Source organism: Rana temporaria, chromosome 4 (genome assembly GCF_905171775.1).
Source record: "Rana temporaria chromosome 4, aRanTem1.1, whole genome shotgun sequence".
Classification (NCBI taxonomy): domain Eukaryota; kingdom Metazoa; phylum Chordata; class Amphibia; order Anura; family Ranidae; genus Rana; species Rana temporaria.
The window spans coordinates 359,423,021-359,445,942 of record NC_053492.1 but is presented as its reverse complement, the minus strand read 5'-3'; the positions used below and the strand labels follow the sequence as shown (position 1 = coordinate 359,445,942).

Here is a 22,922-nt window from a genome sequence, read left to right as displayed (position 1 = left end):
AGGACGTCATATGACGTCCGGTCAGGATTCTACAACCACTTTGCCGTCGTCAAATCTGTCATTGGCGGGCGGCAAGTGGTTAATCTAAAATTAAGTTGTAAATCAGGCTTAAAGTAATTGCAACCCCCTTTTTTTTCCCAGCAAAACATGTTCGACTTTCCTGCTCTGCGCAACGGCTTTGCATGGAGCAGTCCCAATCCTCCTCTTCTCAGGTCTTCCGCAAGCACTCCTGTCACTTTTCCCCTGCCGAGTGACCACTACAGCAAACTGCTTGCTATGGGGGGCACTTTTACAGGCTTGCTTCCAAGCAGGCTGTGTGTGTGTTCATAGAGAGAGTGTGGCTCGACCTTAATCCCTCCTCACTGGCTGTGACTGACAGCAGCGGGAGAAAATGTCACCTGCTGCTCTCTGAGTGTATGAGGAGGGAGAGAGCAGAGAGAGCTAATGCTCTTGTGCACATCGCTGGATTAAGATCAGGTTCAGGGTGGGGGTGGGGGGTGGGGGGGATCTGCACTCATGTTTTTTTACCTTAATGCAGAGAATGCTTTTAGGTAAAAAAAACATCAGCCTTTATTTAGAACCACTTTAGGAGAGACGTTATTTGCCATGGAAAATATATAGAGATAAAAGTACCAGTTTACCCTTACTATTTTCAGGGTAAAAAAATGAGTGTTATATGCCAAATAAATACAGTATATATAGTTCCCCACAAAGCTGTCAGACATACACTGCAGGGGTGAGTGCAGGAATGGACACTGGCACCCATTAGGACACATTCTTTGATATAGATTTTTCTGAACACTGGCGTGTTTCTATGTTTATCCACAAGCCTCATCAATCCTAGCAATTAAAGGATGCATTTAGACAACTCTGACCATTACCAAGTACAAGATGGTATAATTACCATTCACACACAACTCTGGCATTAGATTCTCTTTTGCATACAGCTCCCATGTGACTCAAGAAAGGAATAAAACTGAATCCTGTCAATCATGATGCAAGCCCACGTAGTGGCAGATGCAATGCCTTGTACCGTCTTCACAAGAACAGAGAGGTGAGCTTCATCTTCCCATATACCTCAATTAACTCTAACGGTTCATGTGTTCCAGACTCTTGCATATTATTATTTTTTTTAAATAGATTTCACATTATCACACTCTGTGGTGGCAGTGTTATGGGTTGCCCCAACCTACAACCGTCAATGTTGCCAAACAGTTTGGTCAGCAGGCAAATGTGGGGAGAATATAAAGACATAGGACATGAAAAATTGTATTTCTATAGCATTAACATATGTATTGCAATTGTTAATCACATATAGTTATGAAAATACAATATACTTTAAAAACTGTAGGTGGACCCCTGCTTTAGATCCTTGTACATATTTGAAGGGATCTCTTTATTTAAAAGCCAAACGTCAATAAAAAAAAAAGTCTAGCATAGAATAAAATAAAACCTCCCACTCCAATACAATTCTACGCCTGTCTTACAGGTTGAATGCTGCTCAGTGTCATTTAACCCACTACGATTCCAGGGCACCAAGGACCCACCTCTGGGGATGAGTAATGAAGCCACTTTGGACTCACAGGAAAATGCTGCAGAGTCTGGTGCCAAGTCATTATGTGATGCCACTCTCTGCAGCATTAAGGACCCGCCCATTGCCAGAAGATGATGACCTGTGATGTCATGCAGCCAAGGACAAAATATAGGTATATATACATAGGGGAGGGTAAGCTTGGGGTTGGCTTTAAAAGTGTTCAATAAATTAGAAGACTTAATGCAAATAAAACCTATGAGGTCAAATGGTTACTTCTAGAATCTTATGCCGCGTACACGCGGTCGTTTTTCGGCATGAAAAAAAATGAATTTTTTAAAAACGTAATTTAAAATCATCGTGTGTGGGCTTCACAGCGTTTTTCGGCTTCTGAAAAACGACAAAAAAAAAAATTTGAACATGCTACATTTTTTAATGTCGTTTTTCGAGTTGTAAAAAATGATCGTGTGTGGGCTAAAACAACAATTTAAACCTGCGCATGCCCAGAAGCGAGTTATGAGACGGGAGCGCTCATTCTGGTAAAACTACCATTCATAATGGAGTAAGCACATTCATCAGGCTGTAACAGACAAAAAAGCGAAAATCGTCTTTTACTAACACGGAATCAGCTAAAAGCAGCCCAAAGGCGAATAGAACTACCCCTTCAGAGTGCCGTCGTACGTGTTGTACGTCACCGCGCTTTGTTCATAATTTTTCAAAAACGATGGTGTGTGGGCAACGTCGTTTTTAATGATGAAGTTGGAAAAATGTTTTTTGGACATGCTGAAAAATGTCATTTTTTTTCATGACGAAAAACGACTGTGTGTACGCGGCATTATACTGTACTGTTTAGAATTATGTACAGTTGAGAATTAAATATAATATTGCTCACCCATATCTTGTCGTTTTGTATTCCACTTTCAGGATAGGCTTGCATGGTTCTGGCTTCTTTCCATCTTTTATCTGTTTACCTAGGAGAGAAACATGACACTAATGTAAAAATAGAAAATACATATATACATTCAACAATACAATAATCACAATTTCAAAGAGATAGAGGGCAAACACTGATGATGTAATTGCATGTCAAACCGTTCCAGCTGAACACATCAATTTCACATCTATAATGTTACAGTCTTTGCCATCATATTGATATTTGTACACATATAAATAGTGTATTACAAAAATAATCTTATATTGCCTGCCATTTGGTAGTTTTAAAATAAAAGGTAACATTCAGAGCTTTACATCGCTGATGTGTTAACCATTGAAAATATGGCTCATCATACAATACATTTCATCAACGAATACAGATCTGTTGTCTAATGCTTTTATTGTTATCACGGTGACAGTATTTTAGCTTTAGCTACCTTGTACAAAAGAAGCATGTAATCAAATAATATAAGTTGAAATTATTATCAATTTTTTCTACAGGGCCCCCCTGCTTTCAAAAAAATAAAATAAAAAAAAAAATAAACACACACACACACATTATATATATATATATATATATATATATATATATATATATATATATATATATATATATATATATATATATATATTTTTTTTTTTTGATTGATATAATATATATATTTTATATATATATATAAAACATTATGTGCTGGGGTTTTTACATGTGTGCAAAAGGATGCTCCAGAGCAGAAGTGGTTATGGTTCTGTTATATTAATTAGCCATTCCAGGTACTAAGGCCCCTTTTCACACGTGCGGATCCTGGGAGGATGCATTCTTGAAAATCCGCTTGCTTAGCAGGGATCGCTGCGTTGATCCCCGCTGAGCCGGCGCATGACTAGTCTGTCACTGTGCAGAGACGGACCAGTCAGATCTCCGCTCTCCTCTATGAGGGGGGGGGGAGCGGGGAATCGGATGAAAACTAACTGTCTGTCTGTTTTCATCCAATCTGCCAGACGGATGAAAAATAGGGTTTGCATCCGTCACACTTTAGTGGATCGGATCGGGGCTGATCGGATGTCAGCGGACATGTCACCGCAGACATCCGATGCTCGATAGGAGGTACATGGAGCGCCCGTTCAGGTCTGACAGGCAGATCTGAAGAGTCCGCACGTGTGAAAGGGGCCTAAGATTTAATCATGTTAATCATGGAACCATTTATCGCCAAAAAACTTAGAAGCTAAGAAATTAATCAAAAGGTGTAAGAGGGACATTAAAAATCACCATGTAGCAAACGGTCAAGTAGATTGGGTGTGCTTCAACATGAAGCCTTCCTCTCTTATGCCCACTTTTGATTTATTTGGTCTCCTTTATTTAGAACTGATGACCGGGACTCATATCAATTAAAATTAGTATTTTGCCCAATTTTTCCTTCTTTCAATTGCATTCCATCTATATGATGATAAACCAATAGGTTCTTTTATCTGGGACTCCTATTTGTGAAAAATTTGGTACCATGATGAAGACCAATTATCCCTTTTTATTTCCCCCTTTCCTCTTTTTCTGTATCCCAAATTGTTCAGATATTTTATTTTCCGGAACAAAAATAAAAAAAATATATTCAACCTAAAAAAAACCATACCTCCACTCAGGCCTGAATGTACTCCCTTTGCCACCCCAAGGCTGGGTCCTTCAATGCGCAAACCCCCCCCCCCCCCCCCAATTAAATTATGCAGTATGAACAAATAGTGGGCCGACGGAGATAGCCGAAGATAAATCGCTCAGTCAGCTGAACACAGCTCCTGCGCAATGACGACGATATTGTGACAGACGCTGCCGCACGCTCCCGATGGTTGTGCTACTCTGCAAGGGGGCAGGTGCATTACTGTTATATCGTCTAAGGGGCGGATAGCTACTGAAGAGGCAGACTTTTCAATTGATGGGCAGAGCTGATAACTTGGAGGTGGTATTAGCAATATACTCCCAACAACATTGCAAAAGCTGCCCTTCATTTGTTTAAACACACCCCGCTAAGATGTATAGTATATTGCTAAAAGCACGACCAAGTTATCAGCTCTGCACATCAGTAGAAAACTCGGCCTCTTCTGTAGCTCCCTTGCAGAGTAGCACAAGCATCAGGAGTGTGCGGCAGCGTCTGTCACAAGATGGTCGTCATTGCACAGGCGCAGTCTTCAGCTGACTCTGAGCTATTTATGTTCGGCTATTTTCGTCAGCCCCGTTGTGATTCGTACTGCGCAGGACACTGGCCGGGGCGACAGTATTTTTTTCACCCCCCTGTTCAGGGCCGCCTGGGAATAAAAACCAGCCCTGGAAAAAAATCTCATACCAGCCCCATAGCATTATTATACCAGCCCAACAGCATAACGTCATTATTATCTTGTTCATAAAAGGAAAAAACATGCATTTTAAAGCACATTGCCCATAATCGCAGCCTCACCGTGTCCATATTCGCATCCTCACAACAGTCAGTGCTTGGATATTACACACAGTCAGCGGGCATCTCCGATGTGTGTCTCGGAGCTCAGTGTGAAAAGTTTGCAGTTGTGAGAAAAGTCCCGTCCTCCTCCTAGACCACGAGCTGATCTAGGAGGAGAGCGGGACATTTCTCACAGAGCGGCCAAGCTTTTCACACTGAGCTGAGACACACAGTGGGAGATGCCCGCTGACTGTGTGTGTAACATGTAGTGGAGGAGGAGGAGAGCGCTGCACTGCACTGCAGCCACAGCTTAGCCCAAAGCAGCCCCAGAGCAGGCAGCCTAAGCGCCGCCCCTGCACCCACTGCCGCCCGAGGCCTGGCCTCGGTGGCCTTGTCTGGAATCCGGCCCTGCCTCCACTGTGATCAATATGGATGACTCCAGAAAAACTTCACAATATTTTACAGGTTAACTCAAATGTTACCAGTAAAACCTCAACAAATTATGTAAAAATGTAACTCTTGACTTTTATGCAGCTCAGACTGACAGCATAAACATTATTCTAGAGTCTATTAGCAAGTGAAGAATACAGAAGTTTTGAAAGTGACAAGTTAATGCATTTTGTAAATTGCTACTCATCAATATGCCAAATGATTCATTACAGAAAAGTGTCATTTTGCAAAGTCAAAATTGAAACTTTCACTTCACAAAAAAGGAGAATCTGGATAATCACAAGTGAGTTGAAATTTCAGATTACCAAAACAAATCCCTGAATTTTATAGGTGGTCACATTTTTGTGTAATTGTTTGGCTTTGTAGTAAGGTCTGTGATATGGATTTGCACTAACATTTTTTCAAGGGCAAACTTCCCCTCTTCAGCCCAAACAATTTTCTATATTTATAAGCAATTTACGTAGAACTAGAGACTCCCATTTAGGAAAAAAAAAGTGTGCTGCAACACTTAACCACTTAAAGCGGGGGTTCACCCTTAGAGGGCACTTTTCCCCCTTAGATTCCTGCTCGTTTTAACTAGGGGAATCGGCTATTTATTTTAAAATATGTGCAGTACTTACCCGTTTACGAGATGCATCCTCTCCGTCGCTTCCGGGTATGGGCTTCGGGAATGGGCGTTCCTTCCTGATTGACAGTCTTCCGAGAGGCTTCCGACGGTCGCATCCATCGCGTCACGATTTTCCGAAAGAAGCCGAACGTCGGTGCGCAGGCGCAGTATAGAGCCGCACCGACGTTCGGCTTCTTTCGGCTACGAGTGACGCGATGGATGCGACCGTCGGAAGCCTCTCGGAAGGCTGTCAATCAAGAAGGAACGCCCGCTCCCGAAGACCCATACCCGGAAGCGACGGAAGAAGATGCAGCTCGAAAACGGGTAAGTACTGCTCATATTTTAATACAAATAGCCGATTCCCCTAGACCGAACGAGCAGGAAGCTAAGGGGAGAAAAAAAAAATGTATAAATGGGTGAACTCCCGCTTTAAAGGGGTTGTAAAGGTTCGTCTTTTATTTTCGAAATTGGTTTCTTTAAGCTAGTGCATTGTTGGTTCACTTACCTTTTCCTTCGATTTCCCTTCTAAATGTTTTTTTGTCATTTAGAACAGCTTACTGAACACCTTACTGAGGAGGAACAGGAAGTGAGAAATTCAGACAAAGAAAAAAAACATTTAGAAGGGAAATTGAAGGAAAAGGTAAACGCACTAGCTTAAAGGAACCTATTTAGAAAATAAAAAATGAACATTTACAACCCCTTTAAGACCTGGACCATTATGCAGGTTAAGGACCTTGCCCCTTTTTGCGATTCCGCACTGCACCGTTTTAACTGACAATTGCACGTCGTGGGACGTGGCTCCCAAACAAAAAATTGGCGTAATTTTTTTTCCACAAATAGAGCTTTCTTTTGGTGGTATTTGATCACCTCTGCGTTTTTTTTTTTTTTGCGCTATAAACAAAAATAGAGCGCCAATTTTGAAAAAAAAAACAATATTTTTTTACTTTTTTCTATAATAAATATCCCCAAAAAATATATATATATATATATATTTTTCCCCTCAGTTTAGGCCGATACATATTCTTCCATTTTGGTAAAAATAAATCACAATAAACGTTTATTTATTGGTTTTCACAAAGGTTATAGCGTTTACAAAATAGGCGATAGTTTTATGGCATTTTTATAAAAAAAAATTTTTTACTAGTAATGGCGGCAATTTTTTTCGTGATTGCGACATTATGGCGGACATATCGGACACTTTTGACAAATTTTTGGGACCATTGTCAAAAATGCACTGATTACTGTGAAAATGACAATGGCAGTAAAGGGGTTAACCACTAGGGTGCGCTAAGGGGTTAAGTGTGCCCTAAGGGAGTGATTCTTACTGTAGGGGGGCGTGGCTGGACGCGTGACATCACTGATAGTCGTTCCCTATATCAGGGAACAGACTATCAGTGACTGCCACAGAGAAGAACGGGGAAAATGTGTTTACACTCACCTCTCCCCATTCTTCAGCTCCTGTGACCCGATCGTGGGACACGGGCGGCGACCGATCACGGAGCTTCGAACTGGGTTGCGCGTGCGACCCACAGCTGGGCTCTTAAAGGGCAACGTGCTTGCGCCCAGCCGTGCCATTTTGCCGATGTATATCGGCGTTAGGCAGTTCCTAAGTGGTTAAAAACAAAAAAAAAAAAACACCCAAACTCCAACAAACTTTAGTTTATCAGCTCCAGTGTGTATGGGGCCTAAGGCTTTACTGGCAGAATTTTTTTTTTACTATCCAAAGTAAAAATAACAAGAGCAAAAAATGTAATAAATGGAAAGATGAAAAAATGACTGAAGGTCTGCTTTAAGTAAGTACATAGTCATACGCTATATTCATATGATTCAGCATAACAGGAGATGTAGGTTAAGCACCACACACCTGCTTATATGGTAAATGTGAATTTACACAAACTTCACATCTTTCAATCAGGTGCTGCTGATGCTGTAAAATATGCATAACTTACAGACTGTGTACAAGCAAATACATTGCTGATGTTTTCGCCACTCCATGGGCATTATATTAGGGAAAAATAGGTATGTAGGTTGCGTAATATGATATAACTTCGCCAATGTATCCTGTCAGAAAAATATTGTCACCTACAGGGTCTGTGCCACATAAAAACCGATGCCTTGTAATCATGATCTATACTGCATGTTCATTTCTCACACATTTTATGCTAAATCCTAGGGATAAATCAGCCTTCAGGCTTTCTAAGGGCGTAAAATGGTGATTTTACTACCTATCAGTTCCAGAGGCCATAAAGTGCCAAGATAGCACACCCCCTCCCAAATGACCCCTTTTTGAAAGTAGAACCCCCAAGCTATATGCTGAGAGGCATGTCCCTGCCATTGACATTTACAAAGTAATCAGTGCATTTTTATAGCACTAATCGCTGTATAAATGGCAATGGTCCCAAAAATGTGTCAAAAGTGTCAGATGTGTCTGCCATAATGTCACAGTACTGCTAAAAACTGCAGATTGCCATTACTAGTAAAAAATTAAATAATAAAAAGGCCATAAATCTATTCCCCATTTTGTAGACGCTATAACTTTTGCTCAAACCAATCAATATACGCTATTTGCGATTTTTATTACCAAAAAATGTAGAATACATATCGGACTAAACATAGGAAAAAAATTGCTTTTTTAATAAAAATTGGGGCTATTACAGCAAAAAGTACAAAATAGTGTTTTTTTTTAAATTGACGCTCTTTTTTAGTTTATAGCGCAAAAAATTTTAAATGCAGAGGTGATCAGATACCACCAAAAGAAAGTTCTATTTGTGGGGAAAAAAGGACGACAATTTTGTACGGGTACAACCTCCCAATTGTCAGTTAAATTGATGCAGTGCCGAATAGCAAAAAGAAATGCTCCGGTCAATTTTTCCGGGGCTGAAGTGGTTAAACAGGTCAAATTGCTGAATAAAATGCACACTTATGTGCAGTAACACTATTTTTAAACGAACACTGCTGAAAAAAAATCACTGTTGCAGGACAATATTCACAAAAAGAAAGCCTTGTTTGTCCTTAAAAAAATATATAAAAAATTATTATATATACATATATATATATATATATATATATATTAGGGGTGCAACGGATCGTCACCGATCCGTGATCCGAACGGGTCACCCCTTTCGGATCGGCACACCACGCGATCCGCGGAGCGCTCACGGATTGGCCGCCATCGTGTGTCACCTCCAACGTATGTGTACCCGAGAGACAAACCCAGCGCTCACTGGGCGGAAAACCAATCACAGAGCGGGGCTGGAAGTGTCCCTCCTGGCGCTCCGTTGTGATTGGCGGAGCCGGCTGGAGGAGGGCGTGGGCGGGGTTGTTGCCGGAAGTAGCCGAGTGTGGAGTTGTAGTTACTCGGCGCTCCCTGTGTGTAGCGGGTGGCTTGAGGGGGGGGGGGCGCACGGTCAGCTCACCTCCATAGACCGCTCCAGTCTTACCCGGTCCTCGGTGTAGTTCTGTGTGTGTGGTGGCCGCTCAGACTGGCATAGCTCCGTGTCACACGCCCTGCCCAGAGCCTCTTCTTTCCCCTGAGGTGGAAGAGTGCTCCCCTCATCTTCAGTAATGCATTCCTCCATTAGGGGGCACCTCACACTCTCAGACTTATCTACAGGTGAGTAGTGACTTTGTATAGGAGTCCTCCAGTCATCCTGTCCTGTGATATGAGAGTCCCATGTAGTGACCCCTCTCCCTATATGTCTGTTACTGTTATTTGAGTTCTCCTTTAACCTGTTGCTAATAATGTGACACACGTGGGGTGGTGGGGATGGCGAATCGTAGCGCACACATGACAGCCGAGGTTTCTGTAATGAGAGCGTGCTCACTGTGCTCTCTATCACCCAGGTGACCGCACTGTCACAGACACTCTACGATTTCCAGGATGAGCTCCTGATCATGTGATGGCCAATCCCAGCAACTATGTGATCGAGAAGTCCATCCCAGCTCTGGGTCTAAGGTAGGGGTGCAACGGATCGTCACCGATCCGTGATCCAAACGGGTCATCTTGCCCCACCCCCGTGTGCTTGTCAGAGCCCAGCGTGACACGCCTCCCCGCCACAGCGCGCTCACTACAGACCCAGGACTGCCTGCAGACATGTGGAGACATCATCTGTGAGCTCTGCACCTGCAGGTAGGAGCTACACCATCACCCGGGGAGCATGGCTGTCTGTACACCAGAGGAGGGGGTTGGGGGTGACACCGGAGTAATGACAGTGAATGTGATTAGGGGGCAAGTGGACATCTTTTATTACACCCAACAGAGTTTTAGATTCAGTTATTTTCATCACAAAACGGAGCTTATACGCTTAAATACAGTATTTGTAAATCCGACGGACTGTTTAAATGTTAAATTTAATGTGAAAATCAGAGGTGTTCTGTCACATTAGCAATAAACAGTCCGTCGGATTTCCAAACACTGTATTTAAGAACATAAGCTCCGTTTTGTGTTGAGAATAACTATTAAATCTAAAACTCTGGTGGGTGTAACAAGATTTGTCTTTTTTTTTTTGCCGATCCGAAAATGATCCGATCCGTGACTCCTGATCCGAGGATCGATCCGATCCGTGAGTTTTCTGATCCGTTGCACCCCTAATATATATATATATATATATATATATATATATATACACACACACATATATATATATATATATATATACACACACACACACACACACACACACACACACACACATACACATATATATATATATATATATATATATATATATATATATATATATATATATGTATGTCACACACACACACGCACAGTACAGACCAAAAGTTTGGACACACCTTCTCATTCAAGGAGTTTTCTTTATTTTCATGACCATGAAAATTGTAGATTCACACTGAAGGCATCAAAACTATGAATTAACACATGTGGAATTATACATAACAAAAAAGTGTGAAACAACTGAAAATATATTTCATATTCTAGGTTCTTCAGCCACTATTTGCAGCAGACATCTCTAGAACTGTTAAGAGGAGACTGTGTGAATCAGGCCTTCATGGTAGAATATCTGCTAGGAAACCACTGCTAAAGAAAGGCAACAAGCAGAAGAGACTTGTTTGGGCTAAAGAACACAAGGAATGGACATTAGACCAGTGGAAACCTGTGCTTTGGTCTGATGAGTCCAAACTTGAGATCTTTGGTTCCAACCTCCATGTCTTTGTGCGACGCAGAAAAGGTGAATGGATGGACTCTACATGCCTGGTTCCCACTGTGAAGCATGGAGGAGGAGGTGTGATGGTGTGGGGGTGCTTTGCTGGTGACACTGTTGGGGATTTATTCAAAATTTAAGGCATACTGAACCAGCATGGCTACCACAGCATCTTGCAGCGGCATGCTATTCCATCCGGTTTGCGTTTAGTTGGACCATCATTTATTTTTCAACAGGACAATGACCCCAAACACACCTCCAGGCTGTGTAAGGGCTATTTGACCAAGAAGGAGAGTGATGGGGTGCTGCGCCAGGTGACAACCTCTTGAAGCTCATCAAGAGAATGCCAAGAAGTAATCAAAGTAAAAGGTGGCTACTTTAAAGAACCTAGAATATGAAATATATTTTCAGTTGTTACACACTTTTTTGTTATGTATAATTCCACATGTATTAATTCATAGTTTTGATGCCTTCAGTGTGAATCTACCATTTTCATAGTCATGAAAATAAAGAAAACTCTTTGAACGAGAAGGTGTGTCCAAACTTTTGGTCTGTACTGTATATATATACACACACATACACACGTTATCTTAAGTAATAATTATCGCCAAACAGGCTCATTGAAATGAAAATTGCTCTCGTCCATAAGGGATGAACAGATGTGAGAGTCAAGTGGTTAAGGTCCAAAACCATAAACCTACTATGCTCTTTATTATTGTTTTGTGTGATTACACAGAAATGTATGCTCCTATCCCCCGCAAAAAGATGCCAGTCGCAGTAGACCTATCCCTACAGCACGAGGACCATCAGCATACAGGCCCCTCTGATGCTGATATAAACCTGGATGCTATATACCATGCAGTGATTATTTGAAAGGGAGCAAAAAAGGTAAAAAAAAAAAAAGAAGACAACATGAGGGTGTAAGGATCAGGAAAGGATAGAAGGGACAAAGGTAAGTCACAGAGTCATGGACTTAAAAAAAAGCCAGATAAGACTCTGAAGCAGAAATGGTACACAAGCTACCAGAAGATACGACACACATCGTAAAGGATTTAAAGAATTAGCAAGTATAAGGAAAAAAGGAAGAAATATATTAAAGTACAACTTAAGGCAGCCTATCAATTTTTGTGAATCATTATCAAAGTTCATGAAAATGAAACAAATGTAATAATACAAGTTATAATGACTTCAGCAAACACCTGTAAATACTTACTGTAACCTGCCCTCTGAGCCTGTGCCACTGGATTCAGATAATGATGCTGGGAGGAGTCTTGCAGAGCTAGTACATCATTGTCTTCCACTCCGCATCTCCCACAGGGCACTAGAGTTCCCATGACTCAATCGCAGTGGAAAGTGGCATAGGCGGGACATGGGCAGGGCATAGGTGGACTCAGTGTGAAAAGAGCGGGTGTGTCTTGGCATCTTCTAGGTTAATTGGCACACTGGTGCTGTCTAAAAAAACACTCCCTAATGACATTACGCCGTTGCCACGCTGTAGTCTCCCAACAACGGCATAACGCAAAAGGGGACAACGGAAAGATTTGGAAAAGGGAAGCTTTGTTGTTTTTACAATATAAGGAAGCTGAGAAACTGGAGGGGGAGCAGGTGAATGTCTCCATCTACTTGCATTCAGATTACAAACAAGGGCAGATATATTGTACATCCATTTACTTTCATCACATATTGATTTTTCATGTTTTACCTTAGTTCTACTTTAAGCTCTGGCAACTGGAGGCAGGCAACATACGCAAGATTATCAATCCAAAATAAAACATTTCAACTACAGATCTATTGCCAGACAGGCAACCAATATGCAGTTATCTCTCAATTAACAATCTGTGCAGCATCCCTCCATGAGACAAGACATAACGCCATTTTCATACGACACTCCTGTTGCCATGGGAATGCTTACGTATTCCCCCCAATCTAATTGGAACCATAAACAAGCCTTTAGTTTCTTCCAATGCCAGACAAAAATAGGATTTCAATAGTGAAACAAGTCCATTTATTTTCAAACAAACCTGCATCATAAATCTATCAAAATGATGTGATATTTATAAAGCTTCCCTATGCAAAAAGAGACATTTTGACTTGCTTTAAAAATTTCCCATCTTGGAGTACAATACAGGACACAAGCAGAGTATTCAAACACCATGGGGCTGATTTACTAAAAACAATGCGCTGCGCCGGTTCATGGCTTAATTGGCACGCCGGATGAATCCTTAATTAGGCGCATGAACCGGCGTAGCAGCGAGTGCAATGCAATTAATATGTAAAGCTGCCACCAAACTCCCTTTAGAAGTCTATGGGAGAAATCAAAAGTGTTCATTTTAAATGATAATATGCCAATTGTTGTCCTAAAAAGTGTTTGGGGACCTGAGTCCTGCCCCAGGGGACATGCATCAATGTTTTTTTTATTTTTTAAAACGGCCGTTTTTTCGGGAGCAGTGAATTTAATAATGCTTAAAGTGCAACAATAAAAGTGAAATATTCCTTTAAATTTTGTACCTAGGGGGGGGGGGGGTGTAAAGTAAGCATGTGAAATAGCACATGTTTCCCGTACTTAGAACTGTCCCTGCTCAAAATGACATTCTGAAGGGAAAAAAGTAATTTAAAAAATCACTCGCGGCTATAATGAATTGTCGGCTCCCGGCAATTCAGAGCAAATTCATTAAAAAAAAAAAAAAAGTGTGGGGTCCCCCCCCAAATTTGGATATTAAAGGGACCCCGCCGAAAAAAAAAATGAAGTGGGGGTTCCCCCCAAATATCCATACCAGGCCCTACAGGTCTGATATGGATTTTAAGGGGAACTCCACCCCAATTTTTTTTAAAAAAAAATGTCGTGGAGTTCCCCCAAAAATCCACACCAGACCCATTATCCGAGCACGTAACCTGGCCGGCCCCAGAAAAGAGGGGGGGACGAGAGAGCGCCGTTATTGTACTTTCAGCGTGATCTCATCAATCTGGTTCTCGGCGACAGAGTACTGTCAATCTTGCGCTGGCTGCCGCAATAGGAAAAACACAGGAGAGAGAGAGCGGCCTCCTGGGCAGAAAGGCAAAGGCAGAGCTGGCTGTAGCGGAGGCGGAGCAGTACATCAGAGGCAGACTGGTTGTGGACGGTAATGATGTGACCGCAGGTACACAGACAGGTCACACTCACTGCCAGTGGCACTGTGATGATCAGGGGCGCGCAGGGGATGTTTTCTTTTCTTCCTCCATTCCTCCACCGCTGCTGTGCCAGCGCCTCTAACATTGTACGGAGGGACTCTATAGTGGAGCGGCTGCCTGTTGAGTTAGTTGCTGAGAGGGAGTTGGATCACCGGTTGCCTGGGGCCCTGGGTGGTAGTGCCACCGCCTCTCTCCAGTGCGCCCTAGGCGGCTGCCTAGTGGTAGCACCGGCCCTGACTCCAAGACAAGTTTTAACCATTTCCGTACCGTAGGATGTCATATGACGTCCTGGACTTCAGTGGGGGATATCTGAATGATGGGTGCAGCTACAGGCATCATTCAGATATCCTTTTTTACAGTTGGCGATTGCTCGTACCATAAGAACGAGCATAGCGGCAGTTCCACCACTTGATCGTTCTTACAGGCGACGGGAGGGGACATCTCCGGGCTCTCCCGTGCCATCGGAGGCCCGGAGAACGAATCGTCTGCTGCCGAATGAGGAGCATAGAGATTTAAAAACATAAACAAAGCTGCAATCGCGGCTGAAAGCATGAGATCAGTGTTTTTTTTTTTCCCGATCTCATGCTTTCCAGCCTGAAGGACAGATGTGGGGTCTAATTAGGGATGTTTACGCTCCTTGTAATAGGAATAAAAGTGATAAAGAAAAAAAAAAAGCGACAAAAAAATGTAAAAATAAAAAATATTACGTAAAAAAAATAAATAAAAATAAAAATAAATAAAACGCCCCCGTCCCTAGTAGCTCGCACTCAGAAGCGAACATGCATGTAAGTCCCGCCCACATATGTAAACGCCGTTCAAACCACACATGTGAGGTATTGACGCGTGCGTTAGAGCGAGAGCAATACTTTTAGCACTAGATCTCCTCTGTACCTCTAAACTGGTAACCTGTAAAAAACAATTCAAGCATCGCCTATGGAGATTTTTAAGTCCCGAAGTTTGGCGCCATTCCATGAGTGTGTGCAATATTAAAGCGTGACAAGTTATGTATCTAGTTACTCGGTGTAACATCATCTTTCACATTATCCCCAAAAATTGGGCTAACTTTACCATTTTGTTATTTTTTAACCATTTCAGCCCCGGACCATATTGCTGGTCAATGACTGGGCCACTTTTTGCGATTCGGCACTGCGTCGCTTTAACTGACAATTGCACGGTCGTGCGACGTGGCTCCCAAACAAAATTGGCGTCCTTTTTTTCCCACAAATAGAGCTTTCTTTTGGTGGTATTTGATCACCTCTGCGGTTTTTAGTTTTTGCGCTATAAACAAAAAGAGCGACAATTTTGAAAAAAAATAATATTTTTTACTTTTTACCATAATATATCCCCCAAAAATATATATATTAAAAAAAAAAATTTCCTCAGTTTAGGCCGTTCAGCGATTTTTTTTCGGTACAGCGACATTATGGCAGACACTTCGGACACTTTTGACACATTTTTGGGACCATTGGCATTTTTATAGCGATAAGTGCTATAAAAATGCATTGGATTACTATAAAAATGCCACTGGCAGTGAAGGGGTTAACACTAGGGGCGGGGAAGGGGTTAAAAAAAACAAAAAAAAACCTAGTGGATTCTGAAAGACGTTTTTCAGCTGTAAAAACGTTCTAACACTGATAATTTGCCGCGTCGTATCTTTATTTGTCATTCAAACACAAAGATACAACGGCTTTTGGCTAAGATCCGACAGGCATACGGCTTCGTACGCCTTCGGATCTTAGGTGGAATTCTCCGGCGGCCGCTGAGTGGAGTTTGCGTCGTTTTCCAGCGTCGGGTATGCAAATTAGCTGATTACGGCGATCCACGAAGGTACGCGCGTTCGTCGCATTCTCTTACGTCGTTTTTTTGCGTCGTAAGGTTAAGAGTGCTATTTACATGGGGTAAAATTACTCCTCCATGTTAAAGTATGGCCGTCGTTCCCGCGTCAAATTATTATTTTTTTTGCGTAAGAAGTCCTGGAATACGAAATTACGTTACGCACGTCGCCGTTCAAAAAACACGTTGGGGCGCCGTAATTTCACGCAAAGTACGGCAGGAAATTTCCTAACGGAGCATGCGCAAAACGTTTGGCGCGGGAGCGTGCCTAATTTAAATGGTACACGCCCCATTTGAATTAGGCGGGCTTGCGCCGGACGGCTTTACGTTACACCGCCGTAAGTTTACACGCAAGTGCTTGGTGAATCAGGCACTTGCGCTGAAAACTTGCGGCGGTGTAACTTAAAGACGATACGTTACGCTGCCGCAGTTATCTGTGAATCTGGCCCAGTATTCCTAAATTTATTCCTAAATTCTTCCCAAACTTTTTTCTGCTATGACAACCTAACTCTCTAAATAATATCCAATATAGAAAAATTCCCCCAAGGGTTTTTAAGTAGCAATATAACAAGGTCAAGGTTTGACCTTGTTATATTGCCGCTTAAAAACCCCTTGGGGGGGGATTTTCCTATATTGTCTGTTTCGGGGAGTGTGCCTAGTCTCCTATATGTGCCTTTCCCATTATCGTAATAAGAAATATCTTACTTACAGTCTACATAAGAGTCCATACACCACTGCTTTGAAAATGCATAGAGAGAGACATTACATATATTTAGGACTTTGTTTTTGTAATACACGTCGACTTGTCTGAACTTTTGTATTCGACACTAAGCGAAGGTTTACACTGGGCTGCGGGAAGAAAGCCGTGAGAGTTCAGCTGATTTCACTCCCGCTAGCAGTCCCGATTCCGGCCACGATTAGAGACATGCACAGATGTCAATGTAAATCACGGGCCAAAATCGAAAAAAGTAGTACAGAAACGTCTTACCCCCACCATCAGGGGGTACAGGCAGTACACCTGTAAGGGGCCCGGGAGGTCCCCAGATGGCAACCCCCCTTTTTTATAAAAAAAATATATATATATATATATATATATATATATATATATATATATATATATATATATATATATATATATATATATATATATATATATATTTTTTTTTTTATTAAAAATGCCTGGAGGTCCCCAGATAGCAACCCCCCCTTTTTTATATATATATATATATATATATTTTCTTTTTATTAAAGGGCCCAAATATCTACCCCCTTTTTATATATATATATATATATATATATATATATTTTGTATTTATTTTTGTAAGGGCAACCCCCCCCCCCATATTCGTGGCACCCCCCGGTTCTCTGCCCATGCCTGAAAATGTGTAAGGGGCCCCATAATTCCTGGTGCCGGCCCTGGCAGTGTGAACCAGGCCTAAAAGAACAAAAACTGGTGAACGGTAAAGAGAATCCCATCATCCCTATTTAATCACACCCTGTATAAGAATACATTCGGGCATACCGTATTTATCGGCGTATAACACGCACCTTAACTTTAGAAGGGACGTTTCAGAAAAAAAAATTTCCACAGCCCCCTGCATGGTACACAGGTCCCCCCCCACATTTTACACAGACCCCCTGCATTTTACACAGACCCCCCTGCATTGTACACAGACCCCCCTGCATTGTACACAGATCCCCCAGCACAGCACACAGATCCCCCAGCACAGCACACAGATCCCCCAGCACAGCACACAGATCCCCCAGCACAGCACACAGATCCCCCAGCACAGCACACAGATCCCCCAGCACAGCACACAGATCCCCCAGCACAGCACACAGATCCCCCAGCACAGCACACAGATCCCCCAGCACAGCACACAGACTTTATAAAGCCCTCCTCCTCTGTACTCCCAGGAGACCCCCAGTCTGGATTGCCAGCATGCTCTGGAGTATAGAGGGCATCGCTGCCAGCCCCTTCTCATGCGCCGCTCCTCCTTTTGTCACTCGATGTTGATCGGAGCTGTGGCATACCTCCATTGGTGCCGTGGACCCAGTCATGTGACTGCTCTCCTCTCTTTCATTGACGGTCACATGACCGCTCTCCTCCTCCAATTAAAAGCTACACTCGTGGAGGGGGCAGAGCGGGAGGAGGAGAGCAGCCAGAACATGCAGTGTTGGTGGAGGGATTTGGGGGCTTAGATTTACACTGATAGTGGCACAGGACGAGCGGTGTGTGGGAGGGGGCTGGCAGTTGTGTTTTATGGAGTTTGGCATGTGCTGGCCGCGCTGTCCCAGGGCCAGAAAAGGAGGGGCGGCCGGCCTGATTCCCTCCCAATGGGTGGCACCCCAGGCGGACCGCCTGATCCCCACCCCCTGTTGGTAAAAAAAAATTATATTGGCTTATAACACGCAGGCACGGTTTACCCTCTGTTTTCAGGGCAAAAAAGATAAATACGGTAAGTAGTAAGGTTTATCATAATGCACAGAACATTATATACTGACAAGATTTCTACTAGGATTATGCCTTCCATTTAAACAAACTTGCAACACATTTTGTTCTTTTGTATTTAAATCTACAGTTTCTATTCCTCGAACATAACTTCTATTGGCGAAAAAGAGACACTATCCCGCCGCTTTTATGCAATGTATTTAATTAAACTTTTATGTGCTCCTGCTGTACTTGTCAATAACATCTGTATCTTTTCATCATCTTCTTGATCACACCAGTTTCTTTTCAACGCCTCGAAAACATGCTCCGTGCAGCTTGCCTCTTCCTGCAGCATGATTGGAAAGGAAGACAGCTAGCCCTTCAATAAATTATAACTTACACAGCTGAGCACTGCAGCAGGCTTTTCAGTTTGACCTTGCACATGCATTAGGAAAATACTCCGCTGTTGTGTTTGCATTCAGCTAGGTACACCATCCGCTTTCAAACAAACAAAAACAATGTGTACTTTAGGAGCAGAGAAAATAAAACTTTAAAAGAACAAATATTGACAGAAAAACAAGCCACTCTGTGAAAGGCCAAAGGCAGTGTTAGGTTAAACAATTCAGACAGACTTGGGGCTCATTTACATTTGCAGCTGGTAGGTAGTAAATATAAGATGTTCGGCCATGGTTTTACCACCCCCCTTTAAAGCATAAAGCATTTTGGATATAGCGTGGAGATGGATTAGAACATCCATCTGTGTCCCACGTGGGAGATTCATCCTCTCCATTTGTCATGTTTACCATCATCACCAAAGTGAAAGTAAAAGAAAATCTCAAATTTTGAGTTGTCCCCAGAAAAAAAAATATATACAATTTTGGATAAAATGAGAATCGCATTTTTTTTGCTTGGAATAAAGAGCACGATTCTCGTGACGCAACATCTTTCACATTATACAAACAAATTGCGCTAACTATACGGTTTTGTTTTTTCATTGAAAAAGTGTATTTTTTCCCAAAAAATTGCTTTCGAAAGACTGCTGCGCAAATAAAAGTGTGACAAAATATTGCAATGATCACCATTTTATTCTCTAGGGTATATATATATATACACATACATACACACTATATATATATATATATATATATATATATATATATATATATATACACACACACACACACACACACACACACACACACACACACACACATATATATACAGTGGGGATTGAAAAGTTTGGGCACCCCAGGTAAAAATTTGTATTAAGGTGCATAACGAAGCCAAGGAAAGATGGAAAAATCTCCAAAAGGCATAAAATTACAGATAAGACATTCTTATATGTCAAAAAAAAAGTTAGATTTTATTTCCATCATTTACACTTTCAAAATTACAGAAAACAAAAAAATGGCATCTGCAAAAGTTTGGGCACCCTGCAGAATTTATAGCATGCACTGCCCCCTTTGCAAAACTGAGACCTGCCAGTGTCATGGATTGTTCTCAAACATCGTTTGGGAAAACCAGGTGATGTCAATCTCAAAGGTTTTAAATGCCCAGACTCATCTGACCTTGCCCCAACAATCAGCACCATGGGTTCTTCTAAGCAGTTGTCTAGAAAACTGAAGATGAAAATAGTTGACGCTCACAAAGCTGGAGAAGGCTATAAGAAGATAGCAAAGCGTTTTCAGATGTCAATATCCTCTGTTCGGAATGTAATTAAGAAATGGCAGTCATCAGGAACAGTGGAAGTTAAAGCAAGATCTGGAAGACCAAGAAAAATTTCAGACAGAAAAGCTTGCAGGATTGTGAGAAAAGCAATTCAAAACCCACGTTTGACTGCACGATCCCTCCAGAAAGATCTGGCAGACACTGGAGTTGTGGTACACTATTCCACTATAAAGAGATACTTGTACAAATATGGTCTTCATGTAAGTCATCAGAAGAAAACCTCTTCTACGTCCTCACCACACAAATCAGCGTTTGAACTTTGCAAATGAACATATAGACAAGCCTGATGCATTTTGGAAACAAGTTCTGTGGACTGATGAGGTTAAAATAGAACTTTTTGGCCGGAATGAGCAAAGGTACATTTGGAGAAGAAAGGGCACAGAATTTAATGAAAAGAACCTTTGTCCAACTGTTAAGCATGGGGGTGGATCAATCATGCTTTGGGGTTGTATTGCAGCCAGTGGCACAGGGAACATTTCACGAGTAGAAGCAAAAATGGATTCAATAACATTTCAGCAAATTTTGGATGGTAACTTGACGCCATCTGTGAAAAAGCTGAAGTTAAAGAGAGGATGGCTTCTACAAATGGATAATGATCCTAAACACACCTCAAAATCCACGGGGGATTACATCAAGAGGCGTAAACTGAAGGTTTTGCCATGGCCTTCACAATCTCCTGACCTCAACATAATTGAAAATCTATGGATAGACCTTAAAAGAGCAGTGCGTGACAGACAGCCCAGAAATCTCAAAGAACTGGAAGACTTTTGTAAGGAAGAATGGGCAAAGATACCTCAAACAAGAATTGAAAGACGCTTGGCTGGCTACAAAAAGCGTTTACAAGCTGTGATACCTGCCAAAGGGGGCAGTACAAGATATTAACTCTGCAGGGTGCCTAAACTTTTGCAGACACCATTTTTTTTCTGTAATTTTGAAAGTGTAAATGATGGAAATAAAATTAACTTTTTTTTGACATATTATAAGAATGTCTAATCTGTAATTTGATGCCCTTTGGAGATTTTTCCATCTTTCCTTGGCTTCGTTATGCACATTAATACAAATTTTTACCTGGGGTTCCCAAACTTTTGATCCCCACTGTGTGATATATATATATATATATATATATATATATATATATATATATATATATATATACACACACACACACACACACACACACACACACACACACACACACACACACACACACATATATATATATATATATATATATACACACACACACACACACACACACACACACATACACACAGTATACATACCCTTGGCCATTTTTCAGAGAATATGAATATCACAAAAAAAAAATCAGCCAAACGCTAACCATGAGTGAAAGAAATGTTTTTGTATTATCATACATATTCTCTAAAAAATGGCCAAGAAATCCAATTCTGCCAGGGTATATAAACTTACGAGCACAACTGTATATATAATGTTTGGGGGTTCTAAGTTTTCTAGCAAAAAAATACTGATTTTAACTTGTAAGCAAAAGTGTCAGAAAGGTCTGGTCTTGAAGTAGTCAACCTGACCTCATTTACAGACCAAAGTTTATCCCTTTGATCTAAAAATGAAATGATACAGAGCATCTCTTCTCTATCTCTCAGCACTTTTTTTTTTTGACAGCTCTGAGTAGAGAACGGCTCTGCTCTGTTTACTGTTTGAATCGAGATCGCAATTTTATAACCATTATTTGTGCAGCTCTAATACAGGGGAAATCTTTCAGGGCCCGTTCACACCCGTTTTGCAGTGCAGTCCTTTTTTTCTGCATCAAAAATGCATGAAGAGTAGGTTATAAGTTTTAGAATGGCATAGATAACACCAGTGCAGTACTGTTCAGTTTAAAAAAAAAAAAAAAAACACAGCTTTTTCATGCACAGAACTATACTGCAATGTGTTAAATGGCATCAAAAATGCACCAGACCCCAGTACAGTGGGGGGAAACAACAGGAAAAAAAAAAAGGCATCTGGAAATGCATCAAAAATGCACTGGAATGCATTAAAAGGGTGTTAAAAACACACATGCAGAAACGCATCTGGAGGACATTCCTGTAGTGTGTAACGGGTACTTAATGGGGACACTAGTTCTGTTGATCCTTGTTGACAACCAGGGACTCTGTCACTTTGGGGGGGAAATTCAACTCACTTCCTGTTTTGGCTAAGGGACATTATGGCCCCATGTACACAGGACGCTGCTAAACGTATGTTCAGAGGTAGTTGGACGTTTTTTTCAACTGCCCCTGAACTCATTCAATGTTATCCTATGTGACCATGTACACAGTCTCGTTTATTGCTGTTTTTAGGCAGTTGCGTTTAACAGCGTCTCTTTGAAAGCAAAAAAATGGGTTCAGACGCAGAAGATTTCCAAGTTTCAGACGCCAAACATGATTAAACACAGTAACACAAGTTTAGCAGTGCTTAGTTTATAGGCGTTTCTGGGCCCAAAAAACAAATTATTTTTTTATTTTTTCTTTAACCACTTAAGGACCGAACCAATATGCTGCTACATGACCCAAGGGGTTTTTACAATTCGGCACTGCGTCGCTTTAACAGACAATTGCGCGGTCGTGCGACGTGGCTCCCAAATAAAATTGGCGTCCTTTTTTCCCCACAAATAGAGCTTTCTTTTGGTGGTATTTGATCA

At 41.6% G+C, this 22,922-nt stretch overlaps 1 protein-coding gene across 4 annotated transcripts in view; it reads right to left on the bottom strand.

Annotated features, from left to right (window-relative positions):
• STXBP5 (syntaxin binding protein 5) overlaps positions 1–22,922 on the bottom strand; it is a 546,297-nt gene that overhangs the window by 235,921 nt on the left and 287,454 nt on the right. For all 4 annotated transcript variants that reach the window (XM_040350878.1, XM_040350875.1, XM_040350876.1 and 1 more), the window contains exon 9: positions 2,424–2,502. In XM_040350878.1, the coding sequence (XP_040206812.1) occupies positions 2,424–2,502 (79 nt within the window). The remainder of the gene's footprint in view (positions 1–2,423; positions 2,503–22,922) is intronic.